The sequence below is a fragment of the Spea bombifrons genome, chromosome 4, assembly GCF_027358695.1.
Source record: "Spea bombifrons isolate aSpeBom1 chromosome 4, aSpeBom1.2.pri, whole genome shotgun sequence".
Lineage (NCBI taxonomy): Eukaryota > Metazoa > Chordata > Amphibia > Anura > Pelobatidae > Spea > Spea bombifrons.
In genome coordinates, this window is record NC_071090.1 from 53,162,612 (window position 1) to 53,187,190 (window position 24,579).

Here is a 24,579-nt window from a genome sequence, read left to right on the forward strand (position 1 = left end):
CTTTAACCCTTAAGGTGCCCACATAGAGTGAAGCAGGGCATTACCATTGATCCCTTGCACTTAAACAGTTAAACAGCTTGTTGCTTCTAGGAAAGCTCACATTTGTATAATCTCGAAAGGAGCTTTTGCAGGGTTTTAATTAATTTTCAGAAGAACTTATAGTTTTGTTTACTCCTTTACTGAAGATAGCCACAAGTCAGTAATACTCTTTAAGAAACCCAAGTGGTTGCCCATGTTGCGTAATATAAGAATGCTACAGAAAAGACTGCAAACACCAATGATGGTAGAAGAATAAATCAACGATGGCACGTTAGCTGTTCTGCTATTGTTATTAGCAAAAGGCAAACACGGCTAACTCTTTCAGAGCAAGGGATTTGTCGGAGGGGCCTTTAATAATTAAAGGGAAAATAGCCTAGTTAATAGTTATTGAAGATAATGAAACATGACCTAGCTACAGTTAAATCAATGATATACAACACCGGCCGAGAACATTCAGCAAGTTTATTGTCTTTTGACTTTGTTAAGAATGTCATTGATTTAATCCCGAAAATGTATAACTGTGTGTTCCAATGCGGCAGGTGCTCTAGAACATCAAAATCAAAGTACTACCTATTATTGCAGAATATTTAAACATACAAAATCCCTTAATCCCAATTAGACACATGATCAAGAAAGGCACAAGAGCTTTCAGTCTAGAGACAAGGACGGCATCAGCCTGCGCGAAACCCGTTTCGATAAACCTCTGCGGACGTCCCTATAATCTGGTGTCATTCTTCTTTAGCTTTAAATGACATCAGCTGAAATGAATTTTGATTTCTACTGATGAAAACAGGCAAACGCATTTTCGAAGGTGTTTTCATCTTTAAGTAAGCGACTGTACAGTCCAGGGGCTCCGCGATGTCCTGTTACGTCTGCCTTTTTTATTTTTATTCTATTATCTGCTGAAAGAAAACGCTTCGCATTTACACGCTGTGTATACGAGGCTAAGTCCTAGCACAGACTCATGCGGGTTTTATTTCTTTTTTTAAAGAATACCAGTCAACCACATCATTTATTCCATTTTGAAAACAAAAATCAATATACCCATAAAGTGACCCATAAATTAGAAGCGTCTCGAACAATATTTGTTCTTGCTGCCTTTCAGAATGCACCCTTTTGCATTTTTTTTTTTCCCTTTCACCTTTCTGTTTGAACTGCAGTCACAGTAAGAGGCTCATTAGGGGACATTAGGGAGTGGATCTAACCAGAATTCCATAGCGTTCTTTGCTCTTATTAATGCATAGTAAAGTAGCGTGCATTTAAATATTTCATAGACGTTCAGTAATTTGTGTGTAATCGTCTTGTTAGCAGACCAGCAGCAGAAGAGCAGGTCTGTGAGAAATGGTGTTAGCGTGTGCGTGGGTAATTTACAGACCTTTGCCATTACGGGAGTGCGTGTTATCGGTGGCTTGTGGAAAGCTGTGAAATAGAACTGGCAATAAGGGGGGGGGGGAGAAAAAATGATAAAGGTTTTGTAATAAGCATCTTGAAGGATAACAACCCATTTAGTCCCTTTGAAGCAGCTATAATTCATGACATATGCAATATATCAAATGCATACAATAGCATTATAGTGCATTCACATGAAAAGGGTATTTGCAACATTAGTTCCAACTTCCAGCAAGGTACATGATTAAATGATTAATGAAAATGTCCCTTTGCATATGCATTTTGAAGCAGCAATTAGATTCCGACTCAGAAAAAAACATCCGAAAATCCTCATTTTTCAATATTATTATATATTTTTTTCTTCCGCATGTATAAATCGTAGAGAATTGTTAAGAGCGAGGTGCGGTACCTGGGCAGCGTCTAAAGTCTTAAAAAGAGAATACTTTTGACATGAACTAATCTTAAGTATATAAATGTATAATTTCACATCATTGCCAGACCTATTTATTTAATCTGCCTGCATTTCATTTGTACCCTGCGCCATTTCTGCACTTTGATTGGCATAATTAAGTAGCGGAGTGAATAGGCTCTATTATTTTACATATCACTGGTAAACAATAGCAAGGAACGTGGAAGGGAGATGTGGCGGAGGTATGTATGTGTTTTTCAAGTTCTCGGTAATCCACTGGAGGCTGTTCTATAAATGATCATTGAAGGGCTGCAAGCTAGCCTATAATTACAGGAAAGAAAGTGGCAGCTCTGGCATTTCATAACTATGTGTCCTCGAAAAGTGCTTTGTGAGTTTGTCACCAATGATATTTTAGATAGAGGCTCATTACTGAACATCACAACACTTTAAAAACCTTTCGCCTTCGTGCGGGAGAATAAAGGACTATTTTAATGGCAAGGTTCTTTTGTGTTCCTCTGAAAAATTCAATCAAGACAAAACCTCACTGACTATTATTATACCCTACAGTCTCTCTATTCTAATGAAAGCCGTATAGATAAATTGAATATGAACACTTGAGCGGTTAAATGCAAACATTTTTTTTTCTGTCCTCTAAATATATGACAAGCATGTACTACTAAAATATAAACATGTTTTACCCACCTTTGTGCATACGGGCCCCGTTTATTTGAATTTCCTTTGTCTTCTGTACTTAAAATTAAGCACACATGCACATCAAAATATGTGTGTGTGTATATATATATATATATATGTATATATATGTGTGTGTATATATTTATTTATTTACTTTTATATATATATATATATATATATATATATATATATATGGTATATATAAAATACACCAATATGTTGTTATGATGAAAGTATAGTTTGATCCCCCTTTTTCAGTTGAAATAGCACATTTTATTTTTCGTCTGCACCTTTATGGTGTGTAATCTTTGAGCATTAGTGCATTTATCTCTAGTATGCGGGAATAGATATGTTACCAGAGCGATGCGTATTAATTCATATTATCAAATGCCGTGCAGCATGCATTAAAAAAGGATGATTATCAAATAAGAAGGGCACAATATATGCAAACGACTGTTCTGTAATCAGCAGTAATATCCTTATGTTTAAGACGCACACATTTTGTGGTTTAAGAATCTCATTTTAATTCAAATTCACATTTAAAAATTATATGTAATATGGTTAACATGCCCCTGACTTGAGGAAGTGCCGAGACGTACTTAGTCGAGTGAGATAATGAAGATTTCACTTGCATGGCGTGAAGAAAAATATGCTTGCAATTGTTTTGAAATTACTTTCATTCACATACATATTTCAGATTTTACTGCTACGTTTTACATTTTATGTTTATGTTGTTCAACTGTTGCATTTATTTATTTTTTTAAATACCAACAGAAATCAGTACATGGAGCATAACAAATTAGGTTTGTTACAGCATATGTCATTGGGAATCTATCTCTAAAAGAGTGGTGGATACATAGCATAGGCTTACATCAAAGATTGAAGGGTTCAAGCAAAAATTATAGATTCCGTTGGAATGAAAGGAAATAAAAGGTGTAAAAAAAATGGAAAAAATAAAACGATAGCAAACTGCTGATTAAATCATTGGATATTTTTCTTACCCAGCCGAGATTTAAACAGCAAGTTTATGTTTTAACAGTTGCCACCTAAGTAAACCATATGTTTTTCCATATTTCATTTCGTATGGTAGCTGCAGTTCTTTTAACGCTTAATGTTTCACCCTTTCAGTACCAGAGGATCGCACTGAGCATCAGCATTTCTTTTCTTTAAACTCGGAGAAATGTGTTTTTGTTTTAAGTTCTAATTACTTTTTAAAAGGATACTTTTATGTTACATTTCTTTGTGCTTATGGGTAAAAAAAAATGAAAAGTTGGAAATAAACTGTAGCTTCAGTTTGTAAAGATAAAAAAAAATGTGGATGTAATTATCAGTGTATTTTTATTTCCAGACGGAGAAAATAGGCAATTACTTAGCTACTTACATCACATATGAAAACAAAGCAATCCAGTTCTTAATTAACAGTAACTGGTTTGAGAAAAAAAAAAGGATTGCATTTTCCCTAGAAAGAAGGTAGAACAAAGAGGGAATACTATGGAGTTAGCGAGGGGGCTCAATAGGTTTAAGGGTAACATTAGAATATGTGCTTGGTAAAGTGTTGGGGAGGCATGGAATGGCTTCCCAGCAGAGTTAGCGAATATGTTTTGAAGGCTCTTAGAATGCCTGGTAAAGACAGTGCTCAAATCGGGAAACAAGGCACATGCATTAGGCAGCCTAGATAGTTAATACCTGCAGTCAAAATCTAAGAAATGACTCGGTAGAAGACAACGCAAATGACTCTAACTGAATGAATATTACCACAGTATACATGAATATTTCAACTCCTAAATTCTTCCGTTAATCAGTTGATTAACTAGAGGATTCTGCTGCTAATTATTTTGAATAATAACTAATTAGCTCAGCAACAACACATAATAAGAGGCATGCATGCTTCGTGTTTTTCGATTTTACGGTAACATAATTCTATTTTCCAGATCGTTAACGTATATTTACTAATTGTTGAAATTGGTCCTTGTTTGACATTCAACCATAAGGGTTGGAAAGCATTGCCCACTTGGCTTGGCTTAGTGCACCGGATACAGCCTAACCATACGTATGGTTTTTGTTTCTTGACCAGGCACCTTAACAATGAACATGCGCTGGATGACCGAAGTACTGCTCAGTGCCGAGTTCAAATGCAAGTGGTTCAACAACTGGAAATTCAGGTTAGTCGTTCTAACACTTTGCCCTGTATGTTTTTAGCATATGTCTACTGGTTCGTGGCAAATTACACAATCATTTTATATGCACTCCAACATAGAGGTTTTAAATGTACTCCGCGTGCTACTTGATATTGGATGACTTTTCGGTAGGTATTGAGAATCCTTGGGTGCGCTACGGTGTTTTTGCCACTACTCTTTCCCATACCCTGGTAACTGATGGAAATTCATAATTTCCCCTCCTTCTCATTTGCGTCGCAAGCTGTAGAAAGCTTGACAAATAATGTAACCATAAATATAATAAATGTGCAGCCATTCGCATATCCGTTGTTCAAGAAAGTGTAAGTACAGTTGGAAGCTGTGGAAATTCTGCTCGCGGGATGACTTTTGTATTTCTTTCTTCCGCTGTCTCTGACTGACAGGGAGGTAATGTTGATCAGTTGTAAATGAGACTCCGTACAATGTAGATGCTGTCTCGGTGGCAGAGTTTAGCATTTCACACTGCCCGGTCTTTGCCGAATTAGATTGATGATGGCAGGGTACACTAACTGGACCTCTGTGGAAAAGGCTGAAATGTTAGGACTGCCCTGCCCATACGTTTACTTACAGAGCCCTTCATCTCTTCCTAGTCGGAAACTGGCAACAGTCCATTGCTAACTGTGACTGCATGAAAACAATTTTATCGTGTGTCCCTTCAGTAACTCTCATTTGCTGGTGCAGAGCAACTATATAATATTTATATATATTATATATACAGTTCCCAATATCTATATCTACAATACATTCAAGAACTCTTCTACTACCACCTATTATATGGAAGTCCACAAAAACGATTGCACCCTCAGGTCTTTTTTTCTCATACAATAAAAAAAAAACTTTTTGTTACAACGGATTCAAAAAATTCATTGACACTTCGGGTCACTTTCAGATCTTGACAAAGGATCTGGCGGTGTCCCGAAATAGTGATTAATTTTTTGAATCTGTTGTAATAACATTTTTTTTCTATTTTACAAGAAAAAAGACCTGGGAGTGCAATCGTTTGTGTGGATATATATATATATATATATATATATATATATATTATAACATTTTCAGTTTTATTCATATTGTGACTAAGTTGCATTTCTTCACGCAAACCCAGATCATTTTATGTCCCGGCTTCATTACATGGAAACAAGCTCAATGATAAGATGTATCACTGCAGTAAAATAGCTGTATCAGTCATTTCTAAAATGCTACTGATTTTACTCCTTAACAGCTTTCCAAAGAACGTGAACGTCTCCAAGCAATGATGACCCACTTGCACATGCGACCCTCCGAGCCCAAGCCATCTCCAAAACCTGTAAGTGCATATTGCTTTATAAACAGTAAATAGCTCTATAAATGGAACCGCCTAAGAAAATGAACAATTTTGCGACAGTTTGAGCAAACAATGAGTGTGATGAACAATATTGCCATAAAATGGAAGTAAAATGCAATAGCTTGTCAAATTGTATGTTTCTTTAGAGGTAATGTTATCTTTAACAAAATCTATCCAATCTACACTGTGGGCGACACTAAACAAAATACACCGCCAGTATAAGTGTACAAATCATCGCCTTCAGGCTAGAACTGTGAGGAATATCTCAGAGTGATGCCTTCACCCATTCTAGGAGAACATCTAGAGTAATATGAGCAAAATAAAGCAGCTTATTGGCATAAACAATTGCCTAGAGAGATTACAAGTAATATGACCAGAAGCCATGTTTTTAATTAATTGGATATAATTGATTTTGATTAATTTAGTGTCTAAAGCAAGCCTGGAGTTAAAAAAAAAAAAAATGTTTCTTTTTTCTAGTCGTATCATGCATGCAAGACAAGAAAGTTTCACTTAAGGCTTTTAGGCCTCAGCAATAATGTGCATCGCTCTAATCCAATAAAACGGTCTCTTGGCTGATTATTTTATACATCTTATTATGCAGTTACATGTTTTTCTTTGTGGCTTAGCAGTCAGGTAAAACTGATCTCGGAATCGTTGTAATTACTGTGACATTGGACAGGCATGGTACTGCTCGGTAGTGTGGAGAGTTTAGAGCTAGAGTAGGTAAGTGACATTGGAGTTCTGTATGGCACATATAAAGATGAGACAGACGGGATCCAAAGCTAGGTGTAGTTCTTACCTAAGGCACTACGAAATATGGTGGCCCTCTATAAATCAATAATAATAATAATTATGTGGATACAGGGAATGTCTTTATGCATCACTTAAAAACACTGTCAGTAGAGCAAACCCAGGAAGATCAAATACGTGTTCAATGGTATCACTAATATGTCTTAATTATTTCTTCAGATCTTTGATCTAACTGTTTATATATATGGAGATCTAGAGGTTAGAGATTTGCTAATTTAGTGCTTGTGAAGTGTTTGCAAAGCACCTGTATTTATTCTTCTTTACCAGTTGAAGAATTGTAGACTCTTACCTAGAATAGGTAACTCATTGCTGGTGAAGGCATTTCTGTTTTAACACATTTACTCATTTCGTACGTATGTGCCATAGAATAGCGATACAGATAGGTGTAGCATTTCTTTTCTTTGATAAACCAAGATGTTTCATTTTAAAACAGATCCTTTTTTTATATAATGACTTCCTATAGTATAATATAGATAATCACAAGATGGAATAATTGTCTCCTAAATCCATCAGGAATCTGCAGCCTGTTCTTTTTTCCCAATTAATTATTCAATCAGTGATTTATTTATTTTTTTTAACTCCAGCAGTATGGTTACATGTAGACTAATAAAGAATTTTCAGCCTATAATCCAAAACAGAACCTGAATGAATAATGTAATTGAAGTATTACATTACATAAACCACACATGAAAGAATTGCTAATTGTGTTTGATGGTGAGCAATTAATACTGAATCTTAGATGAATGATTTTAAATTAAACCACAGTTTAAAGTTCCCAATGGAGCCCGATATCTGCAGCGAAAGAGAACTTTAAAAAAAAAAAATGGTCCCTACAAAAAATAAAAATCCAAAATTTATACGCTGCAAAAAGAATGTTCAAAATTGATATGATAGTAGAGATTTATGATCTCATGTGCACTGTCTCTGTTGAGACGGCCCACACATTTGATAAATATTAATAGGATGAATTTATTACCAGGGAGAAATGAGCTCTGTTGGTTCATCACTGCACCCTTAACAGCTATCAGTACATGAACACAAGGTGCAACCACAGTATTATATGACCCCATTTACTCTCTGAATGGTACTTCATTAAACGGTACCTTTTGGCCATGCTATGGATGGATGAAAATCAAAGTTATCAAGGCTGCAAGTTCTGAATAATGAGTTTCACCCAACCTTGAATATATTCAGATGAGCTAAGGTGGTTAAGTGTTCATCTTAGCTTTTTACATGCGTTTCCTTAGTTAATAATATATTCTTTTTTTTATCAGTTCACGGTGGCATGCCTACCAACACTTTATGCCTGTTATTGCAGGCAGCTAAAATAACACAGCATAACATTGTAAACATATTCATTTGCATAGATATAGAATTCCTTAATCTCATTTTACTTATGTGTAGAACAGCTTTGATACTTTTATCTTTATCGTTTTCCTTTTTTTTTTTTTTTTGCAAGCTTATTTTACATACATTATAAGTGTAAGCAGCCGAGCATATTCTTGGTTTGACACAGAACAGTACATGGAAATAATGAATATCCCCGTGCTATGACCTGTAACTACAGGGATTCCCCAAGACCGTTTCTAACAATGCCAAGCAGATCCAGTTCACTTGGTTCTTTGCTTATTCACCAACTCTTTTCGGTGTAGGTGGGCCAAAGTTTTGGGTGTCTTCTCCTAGGAACTGGAAGATTTCAAATTGTGTTTCTGTGTGTTAAAATATAATACAGCAATAATAGGTTTTATTTGTTAATCTGTTGTTCATTGTGATTTCCAATAGAACACTTAATCTTTAGCGTTAACAGAGATTATTAAAGTGTACGCTTTTATCAAGATAAATTGTGTTTATTAAATGTTAAATTTAGATTTTAATGTTGATTTTATGTATAGACACGAAGAGCAGGATGATTATCAGTTACATTCACTTAGCATCTATATATTTTAAGATTGGGTGACAACATGCTCTTGATCTTAACTCTTAAAAGGCAAATTATATTTCAGAAGCAACTCTTTTCCTTTTAACATCATAAAAATACTTACCATAATCAATGGTATTTGATTTTTTTTTTATTTATTGAATAGTTATGTTTATCTTTTACATTTTTTTTTTATTATTATTTATTTATGATTACATTTCCTTAACTATTGATATGATTCTTCTTCATTCCACCAAATGCAGTTCATACGCCTTGCTTCTTTGCCTGTAACTTGTTGGACTTATATAAATAAAGCATTAGAAAATGCCCCTGGAATTTAAAAATCTGATCGATTTACTTAAATTTGTACGCTGCACATTTCTAAAATGCCATGTTTTTGGATGTTAAATACCCTGTCAAACACGACAGTGCGGGTTTTTCCAACCAGCTACATTTTTGTTGTGAATGGAAAAAGAAATCTGCGGTTAAAATATAATTTTGCCTGCAGTTCTAAGCTCTTGAAATATGTTGTAATGTGTGCGAACAAGCATGTACAATTGGTTTTCTAAATGTATGAGGCACAGCATTTAGTCATATCATCTCAGCCTTTTCATGTACGTAACAAAGAATTCCCATTTCTGTCTGCTGGCTTTGAGTGGGAGCTGAATAACAGTTTGCGGTTTATTGGGAACAGATGCACTTGGGGATGCCTTCAGGGTGCCAGTCGTTATTATTAGACTGTTAATGTGCTTCTTCTGGCTGCTTCCCAAGAAAGAGGAACAATTAGCTGGCATATGTTAATTTTTGTTTCCCTAACAAATCTCTCCACTGACTAAATGTGTAAAACAAATCCACAAAGAAAGATCAATCAATGCTGTACACGCCATTTCTCCTATTAGAATATGTTTATCGCAAGGAAAGTATTTGGGATTTAAGAGGGCACGTGTTTGCTAAATTACATGGCATGGCAGAGGATACACTGCTTAGGTTAAAGGCTAATGTGTTGTCAAGACAAAGCACAATCAAATGTCTAGGGACTGTTAACACTTTCTGTTCTTGGTGTGCATGCTTAAAGGGTTAAGCGGGAATAACGCCCAAATTTCCCTTGCTTTTACCTCTAGTGAGTACCATTTAAATTGTAATCATTGTTAAGTGTTGCACCGCTTCTACATTTTGCTAATTGGATGCTATTTATGACCAAAGAGGTGTGGTAGAGGTGATTTTTGTTGGATAATGAGCAGTAGTGCCTCGCTGGGTGGATTAGTGGAGTATACGTTCTAAAACAGCTTGCATATATTTTCACCTATTTCCTGTCCTCTACCCTGACACCCACTTTCCAGGGTACATCAGCAATAAGTGACACTGTAATCATAAATTGAAAATGATCCTACCAGAGGAATTGGCAAACTTGACATTTCATTATATTTGTTAACACATGCCACAAATGATTGTTAGTGAGGAAATACCATTTCCCTCTCCCCATCTCCAATCAGATTTAATTTGAAAATTTTCAGCCTCCTCTGGCTAATTTGCAATTAAGACAATTTTGTTTGAATATGTAGTAATGTCATTACCATTCCACCAAATTAGCAAGGAGAGTAAAGGTCAGTGTAAAATTTTCCAGCTGGTTGGAGCTTCTCATCTGAGATTTAGGACTATGAACAAACACTATGGCACTGTTGTAGGAAAAAAAGAACTTATTTAAGGTCTTTATTTCCTTAGAGTACTTCATTTTCATTATTTTTCTGGAAATTGTGTTTAAATTACAGATGATCTCGGACCAGTTATCAACAATCGCTGGCTAATCTACTTGTTCTCTGTTGCTAGGGAAGTGTCTTCAAAGTCTAGCAAAATGTTACAAGTTGGTCCAAAGTAACATTCCAGTAGATTATTAAATAGCATCCAACAGCATTGTGTGTCATATAATATCATTTTATTTTCTAATTAGCCGAGATAAGCCTTTGCCCTCGACTGGTATCTATACACTTTCTGGTCTTCTCATGTCATCTTCTCACTTTTTTGTCTTTCCAGTTAAACTTGGTGTCTAGTGTTACCATGTCTAAAAACATGTTGGATGCATCCCCTCAGAGCTTACCTCAAACCCCAACTACACCAACTGCGCCCGTCACTCCAATTACCCAGGGACCCTCTGTAATCACACCAGCCAGCGTACCCAATGTTGGAGCCATTCGAAGACGACATTCTGACAAATACACCATCCCCATGTCCTCAGGTAATATGACCCTTGTGGAAGATTATTTCTTCTGTTGCTTCGTATCCAGAGATAATCAAGGACTTTAGTTCACGTACTTCAAAGATTCATGATTGTTTGTCTTATTTATTCATAATCAGTGGCAATTTGTATCGGCTTTACTGAAAGCACATCATTTGACTCAAGACTAACGCAGCACTTTGTTTTCCAGAAATTGCCCCAAACTATGAATTTTATAAAAATGCTGATGTCCGACCTCCATTTACTTATGCAACTCTCATAAGGCAGGTAGGTATCAAAAATGTGAACTTTCATCAGATGAAAATGCATTAATACTGTTCTGGCGACACGGTGATGAAAATGACATCTGGTCTAGTTAGTAAGTCTTTTTAATGTCACTACGGATCTTGTCTCATTTCAGGCTATCATGGAATCGACTGACAGGCAGTTAACACTTAATGAAATTTACAGCTGGTTTACACGGACGTTTGCTTACTTCAGGCGTAATGCGGCAACTTGGAAGGTAACTTGTTTCCAGCGGAACGCTTGTGTTCTGTGCGCCGCTTGCTGATAGCACAAGGACCATTTATTTCCATGACATAAGCAGATTAGTATCTGCGTCCCCTCTTTTTAACCTGCCTCTTGAATGGAATGAATTCTCTCTCTCAAAATGACAAGTGAAAGAATAATTTCCCCTCTGATATCGTTTTCTAATTTGGTGCAATTAATAGCAGAGGCTTGGCAGAGAAATGAGGGCTTGACACACTAATTACAGTGTGAACACTCAATCATCAACACCTTTGTTAGTCTCACTATATTACTTTTTCTCTTGCATATTATTGACTAATTAGTTTGAAAAATGTCTGTTTGCCTTGTGCAACAAATGGAGACTGTAGATTTTTTTTCCTTGGTCTGTGCCTTTTGTACACATCATACCTCATCATACAGACTGAATCTGCCACCGTAGTGAGGTTCGTGGCTACTCAGCTGGAACTAAAGAAAAGTAAAGTGAATATTATCCTGTCAGAACGTAAATGCAGTTTATTTACTTAGACAAAAGGGTTCATCCATATCCCTGTCCAAACAACTTCATTGTCTGGTTCCTACGGGGTGCTAAAAAATGTTACTTGTGAGCATCCATTTCTGGTAAAGAGCAATGTCTGGAAAGATAAGGGTACTCAGCACCGTCTAAGTGAACTGTTTTATTTTCATTTCAAAAAGCAGTCAGAAACATCAATTAGCCACAAGCCATTTCATACAAAAGGGGAAAATGTTTGTAGCTGAGAACACAGACTGCAGAGAACTCATCGGCATACTAAGAATCTTCAACTGTGAGATATGCTAAGTGAATTAATTTGGATTTAAAATGCAAATGAATCTGGCAGGCGATTACAGATATATGGGTGTGAAAGGTTTATAATGCTCTTTTTCATTTAGAGAATGTTTAGAACGTCAGTACATATATTATTGTTTTATTTATGCACACTTTCTAGATATGTGGTTTTTTTTTGTTGTTTAGAGACCATATCCATCGCCCCGCACAAATACATTTAACACTTTTTTTTTTTTTTTTTGGGTTCAATACAAAATTTATGTCGAAGATTTGCATTTTCTTTTGTTACTCATTAGAGATTGTACTGAATTTTCTGTCATTTGATTTACTGAAAGAAATTTAAAAAGAAATGAAAGGTGATTTAATATCTTAGCTTGGTCTCATCTCCACAGCTCGGGGATCCAGCAAAACTCATTCCGAACAGCTTATTAGTTCTAACTATATCGCATGCATAATAAAACTGCTCATTTGCTCATTAATATTAAAATTATCATATTCCGAGCCATGGGCATTAAGATCAATCAAATCCTTGGATTCCAGGTCAGATGCTAGATCTGCTTATGCGTTTTTTTTTTTCTTTCTTTCTTTTTTTTTTTTCGTCTTCTTCTTTTTTTTTTTCTGTTTCTAAAGATTCCTCCTCTTAACGCAAGCCGGAAGCTTGTCTTTGTGCAAATAAAAAAAAAAAAAAAGAAAATTCTTTATTAAAATTACTTTGTTTTATATTCAAGAAATAAAAAATTAGGTCATTACTGAATTGACTTGATAGTATTCTGCAAAAGTACAAGAATAAAAATACGTCAGATTAACAAACTGCTCAGTAAATGTCTCTACTGCTTTAACCCCTTTGTTAAAATGTCTTGAATCGTGCACATCTCATGGTGCATTGTTAAAAGGATTAACCTGATGCTCACCTACCTAGCCAAATATTAGTTATCTCAATATATATATATATATATATATATATATATATATATATATATAAATAAAATAAAATATGTAATATGTTGCACGGAATTTAAATAAATACGTGAAATATTTCCTCCATAAATCATACACGACTCGGGTGAGTCTTTGGTTTGTAGTCAGAAAACATTAACTAGAAAATGCCATCTAATAATACTGAATAAACAAACTCTGTCATTTCATTATTGTGGGATGAAAAGAATGCCTTTGAGCTTATTTGCATAAAGCTTTGTGCAAAATTAACGCTTGTCACTGTAGCCTTTTTAGTATGTTAATACCTCAAGCAGACTGGTTCCTTTGGACATTTCATCTGTCCCCGAGTGCTTGATCAGGGACATAGCTGAGCTGACCTAATTGTTCTGGCATTTTCAAAGATACCATAATTTGTACAGATATTGCAATTTAGACCAGCTCAGTGAAAGGAAGGTTCTGACATAGCTATTATTAAAAGAACTTGAAAGGTTCATATAACAGAGTTCAAGTCTCTTCTTTTTTTTTTTTTTAAGTTCTGCGCATGTTACAACTAAACTGAAATGCCTTTTTTTAATTCACTATGTTGAAATTAACAAAGTCGTTTTGCTGAAACACTCTGTCTCGTTACATATCTTATTTAGAATGCAGTACGTCACAATCTCAGCCTCCACAAATGTTTCGTCCGGGTGGAAAATGTTAAAGGTGCAGTATGGACAGTAGACGAGGCAGAATACCAGAAAAGAAGGTCACAAAAGATTACAGGGTATGTTTTCATTATGTTCCAGTAATATGATAAATATCTATTGCTATTGTACGGCGGTGTTCAAGCTAAGCCGTAGAAGGTCTTTTCTCCGCAGGGGTCAGGTGTATGCTGGGTTGAGGTTTAGTAATGTTAACAGTGATGCGAAGAATATAATTAAATGGACAAGAATGTAGGTTAATGGCAATAATTGTCAGTAGGTAAAATTTGGGGTTCTGTCTCAATCACTTTCTAATTACAGCGAGGGGATATTCATTTATACTGGAACCTATTCAAATAATCTAGCATATGGAAAACATATTCTTATTCAACAAGGAAACACACCTTCTGTACAATAATTGCATTTGTATTTAGCAGTCCACTTACATCAGCAATAGTGGAAGAGCAAAATTAGTTTTGTCAAATGAATATCAGGGAATTAAATCATTCACACTCTGGGCATCATTAAACTGGAAAAATATGAGTATTCTATACTTTCTTTCACAATAAAAATATTACGGTATTATTAAGAAATACTTTGTACTGGTGTTATGCTGTCACTCTGTAGAAATCCATAGCTTTGTAAACACAATTTTAATATTGATATTAAAATATTAATATTTTTCATTTTGTCTTTTACGTTGCATTCTATTTCTTGTATTCAATAAATGGTTAGGTTAACATAATGGGACTGAATAGCATAAGATCCTGGTCCGTGTGGCTTGTTTATGAGGTCCCCTAGTATAGGATTATATTATCCTCTCTGCGGTATATTAATGTCACCAAATATTTCTGCGCCTCTACTCTTCTGGCTCTCAGTCCCTGTGCTCACTCCCTTTATGCCCTATCTTGATTTGAACGATTTAAGAACGTCCTGAGCATATAAATAAAATGTAATGTGCATTGGGAGATTTCTAACGGGCAACATATAGTTAATAATTAACATCATATATTGCCAAGTAATAATCATGCCCTTTGACAAGAGAACATTTTATTTTAGTTTAGGTGTTGCCCGTGGTAGCATTGGAGAGGGGACTAAATGTCACATGTATTAATAGCTTACACATTAAAAGGGAACAATCATTTGCCAAGTCTTTAGACTGTAAGCTCTATGGGGCAGGGACCTCCTTAATTTCTCAGGAAATGTAAAAAAAAAAAATGCGAACAGTAAGTAGCCCTCTTGTTGAAGGTCTTTTAATGAATGCACGTGTCTCTTGCAGTAGTCCGACGTTAGTCAAGAACATACCCACTAGCCTAGGCTATGGAGCAGCTCTTAATGCAAGTCTGCAGGTAAGTCACAAAGCTGGATTCTCCTTTAAATTCTTCTTTAAATGAATTAGTATTAGTATTGTCCTTTAACAGCTTTATCAGTCAAATGAGTTATATTGCTGAGCACTGTGAGAGGCACTGCCTCGAAAGCTTATTGCTTTTGAAGTGAAGTGGCAAGAAGGACACCCTGTGGCAAATTCTGGAACACCCGTATTTTCTTAAAATAAATGACTAGAAGCTACTCCTGAAAGGTTTCGATGTGATTTAACCCATTCAGACTCTTAGTCGAGGTCAGCACGCGGCGCCAGAAACAGACATAAGTTATTCCTGCACGCCCAGACACTTTACAAATAGAGCTGTGATAAAGCCACTGCTTGTAGCAAAGATTGAGAAACCTTGATTACAGAGCCGAGTACATTATATTTCTTCTACAAATTGCCTCTGTTTCAAATAATAGCATTTTAACAATGAGTCTATAGAAGTCCACAAGCCATCGCTACCGAGGATTATATTACTGCTACAAGGAGTTATTTCAAATTCCACTCTTCACTTCCTGAGAAAGATTATTTAATAATGCATCTAATAGCTCTTTCGAAATACATTCATCTTAAAGGCCCAAAACAAACAGCAAAATTGCATTTCAAAAGTAAGACATGTGGTAGCAGTTTGCACAAATTGTTGCTAGTTATATAAAAAAAAAAAACTCGAGTGTATATATACAAATATGACAGCTCAAAAAACATGTAACGGCTTATTTGTATATATTTTTATTTTTTCAGGCCGCTTTGGCAGAAAGTAGTTTACCTCTGTTGAGTAACACAGGATTGATAAACAATGCGTCCAGTGGCTTACTACAGGCAGTCCACGAAGACCTCAATGGCTCACTTGATCATATTGATAGCAACGGGAACAGCAGTCCAGGATGCTCCCCACAGCCACACATGTAAGTTTCTTTCACCAGTTCTTTTTGTTTTGTTTTGTTTCTTGGACCTCTGAACCAAAGGCACTTAATTACACGCTAGCTACACAGTACAATCACCACATCTAACAAACCAACTCAACATTAATCAGTGTGAGATCTCTAGTTAGATGTGTTGCTGAGTTAAGAAGAAGTGCACTTCTTGGTTTTGCAGCAAAAGAAACATCCACACATGGTTTGAGGTTGAGTTTACTAAATACTAATTTGCAAGGTTTTTTTGAACACTGGGTAATCTTCATATCAACACCATACTAAAAGGCTATTTTCTTTTCTTTTAATAATTTAGAATTATTTGTGGTAGGACTACCACACATAAATTAAGAGGGTAGTTTGAATAGCTTGGCAGCAGAGGTCTGTGTTCTGGTTTTGCTGCTCTCTTATGTAGATCACGCTCCCTCACATGTTTTTATATGTTCATGTGAAGGTCTGTCCATGGTCTTGTATCCGTAATGGTCAAGTTAAGGGATGGGCAGACGGTCCTGTCCTTCCAAGTGAATACATATAGTCTACGGCTAGGATGGCTGCAGAGAGGACATATTATGTGTCTCACCTGCTTCCTAACTTTCCGTACATAGAAGCTAAGGACATCAAATAAATCATCAAATACTGCATCCTTTTGCTCTACCTCCTAGACCTCCTGAATACAAAGCTATAGGGAAGATGATTGTGATCCCTATTGTTACAATGCTGCTTTGGTGAGCAGTGCCAGAATGAATGTTGTCAGTCTGATGTCTACCCCAAGTCTAGATTAAATGTTGGATGTGTGCAGTCTTTACCTTTATCTGGTTGTTGATCCAATCTGGAGTAATTGGCCATCAGTGCATGGGCATGATACAGTGCGGGGCCATCTTTAATGTAGGACAACAGGGGCAGCTAACCTTGGCTAAGGCTTACCTTAGAGCCCACAGCAGCTGTCCCTGGGGCCCATCAATAGATGCCAGGGGCAAGCTAGTTATGTGATGGAGGGTGGATGACTGTGCATCAACTGGTACAGACCTCTATGCTAACAGTTCCCCCTCTTAAAATTTGCATAAGGAGAAATTCCTATTGTAGACATCTCTACCAGCTGCACAGAACTCTGCCTTCATCACACTGTGACAGGTATGTCTGGGCTGGGGGGGCACTAGAAGAGGATTAAAGATGACCCTTGATAAAATTATCACATATCTGTTAAACAGCTGTTTCCATGTATAACTTAACGAATAGCTGGGCTGCTTACACTGACGAAATTACATGCATCTATATGCAAAGCACAGATTATGAACACATATCAAGAAAGTTTATGCAGATTTTTATTGGATTTATTTTTCTGCATCCAAAAAGGATTCAGCTATAAAAGAAATTGCAAGCCTCCGCCACCTTACTCATTGCCACTAACATAAGTACACCAGCCAAACCCAGATTAGGCAATACATCTGAATTAGTATGATGTACTTATAAGCAGGGGAAACAAACAAACAACAAACTTAATAGGCTAATCGTTTCAGATCCTTCCATGTATACATATTACAAAAGTTTCAAGCTGAATCACCTAGACCCAAAGTATCACCTGTGTATTGTAGATAGTTTGGTCATAGGAGAGGCATAGCCTTCATCAGGAACACAAAAGACGTAGCCAGATGAGCAGTGCTTAGGACCTGCTTACATCTAATCATAGACAAACAATGAGTCCATATTCAGAATCTCATTTAAGGCACGTTTCTGCCTCAGATTCATTAAATAATGCCCTGGGGAATAATGACGCTACCCCAGTAACAAATAGTTAATTGTTACTTAATACTTAATTAGTTACATCTAATTTAAGCATCAGTGAGAAAAAATATACACATTTCTTCTTACACAAGGGGCAATATGTTTAGCTTAAAGTTTTAAATATAAATACATTTTAAATTTCACTTGAAAAAAAAAAAAGACAACCCAAATTGTTTGGCTAACCTGTTACTATGAAGCTATATACTGCACTTTATCCAGCACTACACATTGTACGCATGACTGTTCTTTTAAATCCCATGTGCCCGGGATCTACATTTGATCCTACAAAAGACATATTATATTTATTAACGTCCTGCTGCTATAACTGTTTCGGATGCAAAAAGGAGAAAATCCTCCTTATTGAGCCAATATCCATAAAAGGACCCAGGAATGTACATAGTCATTATCTGACTGATTACGATCTTCAAACCAGCTCGGAACTTGCACTAAATTAAGTGCATTGCCCTTTTATTAAAACCATTAAATATAACTTTAACTATTACCCATGGTTTACACAGAGCCGAGCCGAGTGTAACTTTTTCCTTGTCTTATAAATCAGTGTAATTACATATTCAACTTTAATTACTGGTGTGTCTGTATTGGCAAGGTTTATATGTTATATTTTATGCAGAACTACGATTCCTATTAATATTTAGCAGCCAACTATATCATTAATTACTCTAAAATCTTTCCCCTACCATCTTTTTAATGGAGCTGAGAGAGTGGAATTATTAAAAATTGATGCATTGTGGATTTCAGAAATGTGTACGAAGCGTTAGAAATGCCTGGCCTTAATGAGTGATGTCAAATGTGGTACTTTCTTGTTTACTAAATTGTGAAACGTGGACCTCGGAGATATTGTTTTAAATCATGTTCCTGGTAATGAGAAAATGCAACATTTATCTTCCATTTTCCTTTTAAGCAGGGTACCTTGTGTGTGTGTGTGTTAATGATTTATTGCGCAGGTACGTGGTGTTTAAAGAGTTAAAGCTCCCTGAAAACATCACCAATATTAACAGGATTTTTTTTTGTAATTTAAATAATATAATATAACATTGTCCTGTCTTGTCAAACTGTTTCGACATTTCTTACATGTTTACCAATAAAATAGTCACTTTTGCAGCTGTTTGAGCACACCAATCCCTTTTGGCTTTTACCGCAAACGTTTACATGCGTCTGCACGTCCCTTAAACAATCCATAGGGAAGTCAAACACATTCGCTAGCGAAATGAAATCAGATCCCATAATATATTTTATAATACATTCGCCGAACACAAAACTGATAACGTTGGGTATTATGTGCCATTCCTCCGGTAGCCATTTAATCCTTGAAATTAAAGGTTTGCTCTATGAAGGTATCCTTAGATGCATTCAATATGATAGAATACAAACTGGTGTAGAAAGCTCCGGAGAGCATTTCATTGAGAAACAAGAAAAGTGAAGAGTCTGACTAAAGTTTTTGGTTTCCTGAGCTATGCTGTGAACCATGCAGTGGCTTGCTTGAGGCATCCTAGTCTGGCTCTTTACTTTTAAGAGTTCTCCTGGGTATGTTAATGCGTTCTTTCTGTATGAATTACCAGGACAATAAAAGTTTAAAGAGCAAACAGGAGTTACGTTGCATGTATTAAAAACAAATGTAATTTTGCTTTAAATCTCTAAAGAAAACAGCTTGTGAAAAAAAAAGCCGCTTTACAAATATGTTATGCGCGCAATGGCTGTTTAACATGCCGGGGTGCGCAAAAAAGGATCACACTGCAACTTACGGGGAAAAATAATACACATTGCCATATTTAAAAGGCCTACGAGCCATTCAAGAAGCAATAATGCAACATATATTATTACATTAACATGTACATTTCAGATTTTGTTCGGGGCTGCCCAAAATACTTGTACCCATTAACATGACTTTTTTGGAATTAGTTTTGTCTGGGGAAGTGTGTTTGGGCCTTTATTCTCAGGCGGTACGTTAATGTGTGTTGTTTGTAGCTGGGCATTGTAATAGGTCAGGTATAAAGTTTAGTTATGATGTAAAAGTGGCCATAATAACCAATGTAATGATTGTCATGAGTGTTCCATTTTTATCGCTCTTCAAACCCCAACGTAGGATTGGATAGGTGGTGTTTTTATTTCGTATGATGCATTTAATGACGCCAAGTTAAACTGAATTTAATATAACTAGTTGAGTGCTAACACTCATACTGTTACCTATCTGCGACCGGTTTTATACCCTCAACAAACCACATTTCCTTATGTGATCTGTGTAGAATCACATGTAATACTGTTAACCACTTCAGTCAAACTAACAAGAAACATCATGTAATTACATTTCGGTTCGTAATAAAACCGGGCATATGATACAGATGGAACTTTTATTTAGAATATAGATTTTAATAACATTTTACATCAAATATTGCAATATCAAATTGCATGCATTTTTCATGACACTCAGGGTGGAAAAAAAAAATTGCTTGAGGAAAATAGTCGTAATAAGGCCGTTAAAGCGGTGTTTCTCTCACAATGGTAATTACGGCAGTACTTTGAGGTTCTCCTTAAGCAGCCGTTCATTAATATGGGCTTTCTAGAAGGAGGAACTGGAGTGGTCCTGAAATCCTGCATAATTATCAGCATCGGACAACTAATAAAAGAGCATCACCTCTATTAGAAAATTGGAACATTTAAGCGTTTATAGCAAGTTTATAATTTACAGTAAAATGAAAACAAAATGTAGCCTTCAAGGCGCGTTCGCAAATTTGTCAACATTTGAAACCATCAGCAACACATACTGAGCATATACCTGTTTGTTACAGCAGCAATATAAAATATTATTGATGTTTAATGGAATGCTAAATTATCAATAAAATATACTAAAAATATCACTGCAGCCATTAACAGATGTCTTTAGCACATCTTCAAAAAATATTTTTAACTTTTTAACCCTTTCTTAGTCCTTAAACATCCATATGTCAACATAATTTTTTTTTTATTGGATATTTATTGTTCAATAAACATAATATCAATAAACAACCGTTCATCAAAACAGAACGAGCGCATGAGAACATACACATATCTTCCCCCCATTCTTTAAACATCTGTTTAAGGAGCCTTATCTGTCACAAGCTAGCAACGCCTTAGAAGCATCAATCATATCTCAAAATGTTGGTCTTACAATGTATCTCTTAGGATGGATAACTGGATTAAAAATGTCAAGGAAAAGAATATTAATCAGCACTGTTCCATCCTTTTATCTCCCATTTTAACATAGACTGTAAGCTCTTTGAAGCAGACACCTCATCAGTATAGAATGTGTTAGTACTTACAAATATTATACTTTGGGGGCCTCCGTAGAGATTGTCCAAGGCCTAGATGAAGACTTTCTAGCTTTGATTTCAAGTGTTGACGCTTTTTCTTCTGGGTATCTCTGTCTTATTAACCTGCTTTCTCAAAGCAGAAGCTGTATTCAGAAGCCATTTGAAAAGTTTGGTGGCAAACTCATTGTGTCAAACCAAATAAATAAAATATGCTGTAGTTTTTAATTTCGATTGGAAATCATTTTTTAGCATTGTAGCATATGTTTTTACTTAACGGGTTTTCTATCAAAACAACCCACTGCTCCCCTAACTTAAATCAACAATGCGCCTCTCGCATGAAGAGCAGATGAAACTCTGTGAACATGTTGTGCAGGGGATTAAGCAGAGACATTGTCAGATTAAAAATGACGTTTTTTTTAATTATAATACAGATCTAATATAGGAACAGAACGGGTTTACATAATTTAGACAATCATGCAATACTTCATATCTTTGATCTTGTAATTATAACATCACAAAAATTGTCAATTACAAATTTTGGTTTCTAATGGATCTTAAAACGAGCACTCATTTAAAACTTATAAAATAGCTGAACTAGAGCAGAATATTTAATTTGAAAAAAATAACATTTACAGTATGCGAGAGACTTCTGTAGCTTTTTAAGCACTATCATATTGTGGGAATATACAGAAATAAAGTATTTTATTTAAATCATTTTTAAACCGATTTTTGGCTGATTCCATACACAAGATTGTTCCTTTTAGTGCTCAAGAACACTTTGATACATTCATTCCCTGCAACCAGCTTTTAGAAATAAGAGACATCGAAGAACAAAAGGGGGGCAGAGAGATTGGGACCTTAAAGTAGGACTTCCCGTACTAAAGAGAGATACAGCAAAGCTATAGATACAAAACCATACATGCTGCCAAAATATACATACAATGTATGTTTGTATTTCTGTATGTGTGCTGCTCAGAAACACCGATTTATTATCTTTGTTTTCAAGATTTTCATTAAAAAAGCAGACTTTTTTCGTAAGGCGGCTTGTGATCTGACCATTTTATCCGCAGCCTAACTGTACTTGGATCAGTTTCGGCTTCGCCTTTTACTTCATCCTAAATTATTTACGTTGACCATCGATGCACTTTCTCTTCTCTGGTCTTCGGAGAAATGGAATATATGTGAGGTTCTGAAGCAGTGGTATCTTTAAAATGCATTCCATTGCAGACACTATGATTGCTTGAAATTGCTCTACAATACTTATAAGGATATCCTCCCACCTTATTATGTGAAAGCAATCAAATAGTGTTATGATATGCAATTATGGGAACAATACGGTACCCAGCATTGGTTTCCTGATACTGTGTGCATTAACAACTGATTTTCACATTTCATTTTGTGTAATGCTTCAAAACAGAGCAAAAGTGTTAATGGATCATTGTATTTACGCATGTATTTTTATAAAATGTCTAAAGGGACTTTACTGCTCCAAAAAATAAACTTTCCTACTTTTAAAACCTTATTTTAATCAAAATTCTAAAAACTAATGTTTTTTTGTAAAGCAGACATATTGGCATGTTTGTTTTTTCAAGGAACTAAGCTCTGTATGCAAAATTAGTGTTCGGATTGTGTTTTAAACATTAACATTCTCGTAACATTAAGTCACTGATTTGTAAGCCAAGTATGGTTTGTTTTATTAGGTGCATTATGTGTAGGAGAAAATGTTTGATCGATGACCCAGTGATGACTGGCAGTAGCGGTCACATATATATATATCCTTTTAGTATTAAAAACCGTTGATATCATAATCTCCTCTTAAAAGAGTGCTACAGAATATAATGCAATGAATAATAAGACATTGTACTTTTTGCAGCTGTGGCACAGAGAGCTTTTGTTTTCACATAGGAAGAAAGATGGGGGGCATGTTTGAAATAAAGGGGGGATTACCCACTCACAGGGTCAGGGGTGGCATCAAGTAGGCTTAAAAGTAGCAGGGAGCAGTAAGTGGGTAGAAACGGGGGCTCCTTCCACTCTTGGTAATCACCTCTACTTTCTTGAGACTCCTAGTGAATTGTGGAACATTTATGTTTGTCTGGTTAACTGTTTAAAAAGCACTGCTTCTAATTACACTCGAGAAACACTTTCATTTCTAGTGCCTACATTTATCTATGACACTTTCTTGGATTTTGTTAGGAAAACACCTTGTCTTGTTTGTAGAGACTGCTTTAACATCTTCCGCCTGCCTTTACGGGCTTTTAGTATAACCCATAGTTTGGGTCATTGCTTTTGCTGTACCTTTTCATTTTACATTGTTCCAGTGCCCTGTTGTTGCACTTTCAGATCATTCAAGTTCCTTGTATCTCCTCTTGACAAAAGGATCATTCCAGTCCCCTGTCATTCCACTTTGAGATTGTTCGAGTGCCTACAACGGTGAGCTTATTATGCTTTAATGTGATTATGGGGTAGGAGGGAGTTAAGGCTGGCACAATATTAATGACTTTGCATGTAAAGCATATTGAGATTTATATAAATACCAACACATATTAAAAGAAATACAAGTTTAAGTAACATGCCATCACAGCCATATAGTGGCTTCATCAGTGGATCTATATGAATGGGCCCTTTTGAAAGATTAAATTGCACATCATAATACATTTGTCTAGTATTTATCAGATTAAAAAATTAAATGTATATGCTATGCTGTCTTTCACCTGCCCCTACACTTTGCCCCATGTATGTATATAGCACAGCTGCAAACGTACATCTCTAAGATGTAGTACTGAACAAGTTGAGCTGTGGAGCAGATACAATATGATGAAACGTAAATGCCCCCTCCCCACCTTTAGCCTCCTACCTTACCTTATATCTTCTCACACCCTCATGCACTCTACTGCACGAAGGTCCTCAACCTCCACTTTATTTCCCGACTCGGTTTACACCCACTGCATCATGCACTTGTGCTTTAACTTTTTTTTTGTCCATCTTGTCTCCATTATCAGAGAACCTTATTCATCCCATTCCGTGCTGCAATGTGTTTTGCATGTTTTTTTTCTCTATTCCTGCATGCTGTGCTTACACATGCAAGGTGTACGTTATGTAAAGACTTATTATGCATATTCTACTTATTTCTAATCGTTTCTTGTATCTGGTGCATTTTCAGATCACGTTTCACGCTGTGTGTCTGTGTTGATTAATGCGTTGGTAACAATAGGAATTGTCAGTATCTTTGTTGGATAATCAGTCATCTTCCTTGATTATGGGTTATTCTGCTTTATTT

At 35.8% G+C, this 24,579-nt stretch overlaps 1 protein-coding gene across 8 annotated transcripts in view; it reads left to right on the forward strand.

Annotated features, from left to right (window-relative positions):
* Positions 1-24,579, forward strand: part of FOXP2 (forkhead box P2) — a 116,216-nt gene that overhangs the window by 79,503 nt on the left and 12,134 nt on the right. For 6 of the 8 annotated variants that reach the window (XM_053463000.1, XM_053463006.1, XM_053463002.1 and 3 more), the window contains 9 exons: positions 4,605-4,692; positions 5,945-6,028; positions 10,806-11,007; positions 11,198-11,274; positions 11,408-11,509; positions 13,897-14,018; positions 15,215-15,284; positions 16,043-16,206; positions 23,643-23,732. In XM_053463000.1, the coding sequence (XP_053318975.1) occupies positions 4,605-4,692; positions 5,945-6,028; positions 10,806-11,007; positions 11,198-11,274; positions 11,408-11,509; positions 13,897-14,018; positions 15,215-15,284; positions 16,043-16,206; positions 23,643-23,732 (999 nt within the window). The remainder of the gene's footprint in view (positions 1-4,604; positions 4,693-5,944; positions 6,029-10,805; positions 11,008-11,197; positions 11,275-11,407; positions 11,510-13,896; positions 14,019-15,214; positions 15,285-16,042; positions 16,207-23,642; positions 23,733-24,579) is intronic. The other 2 variants (XM_053463007.1, XM_053463004.1) reach the window with 1 other exon arrangement.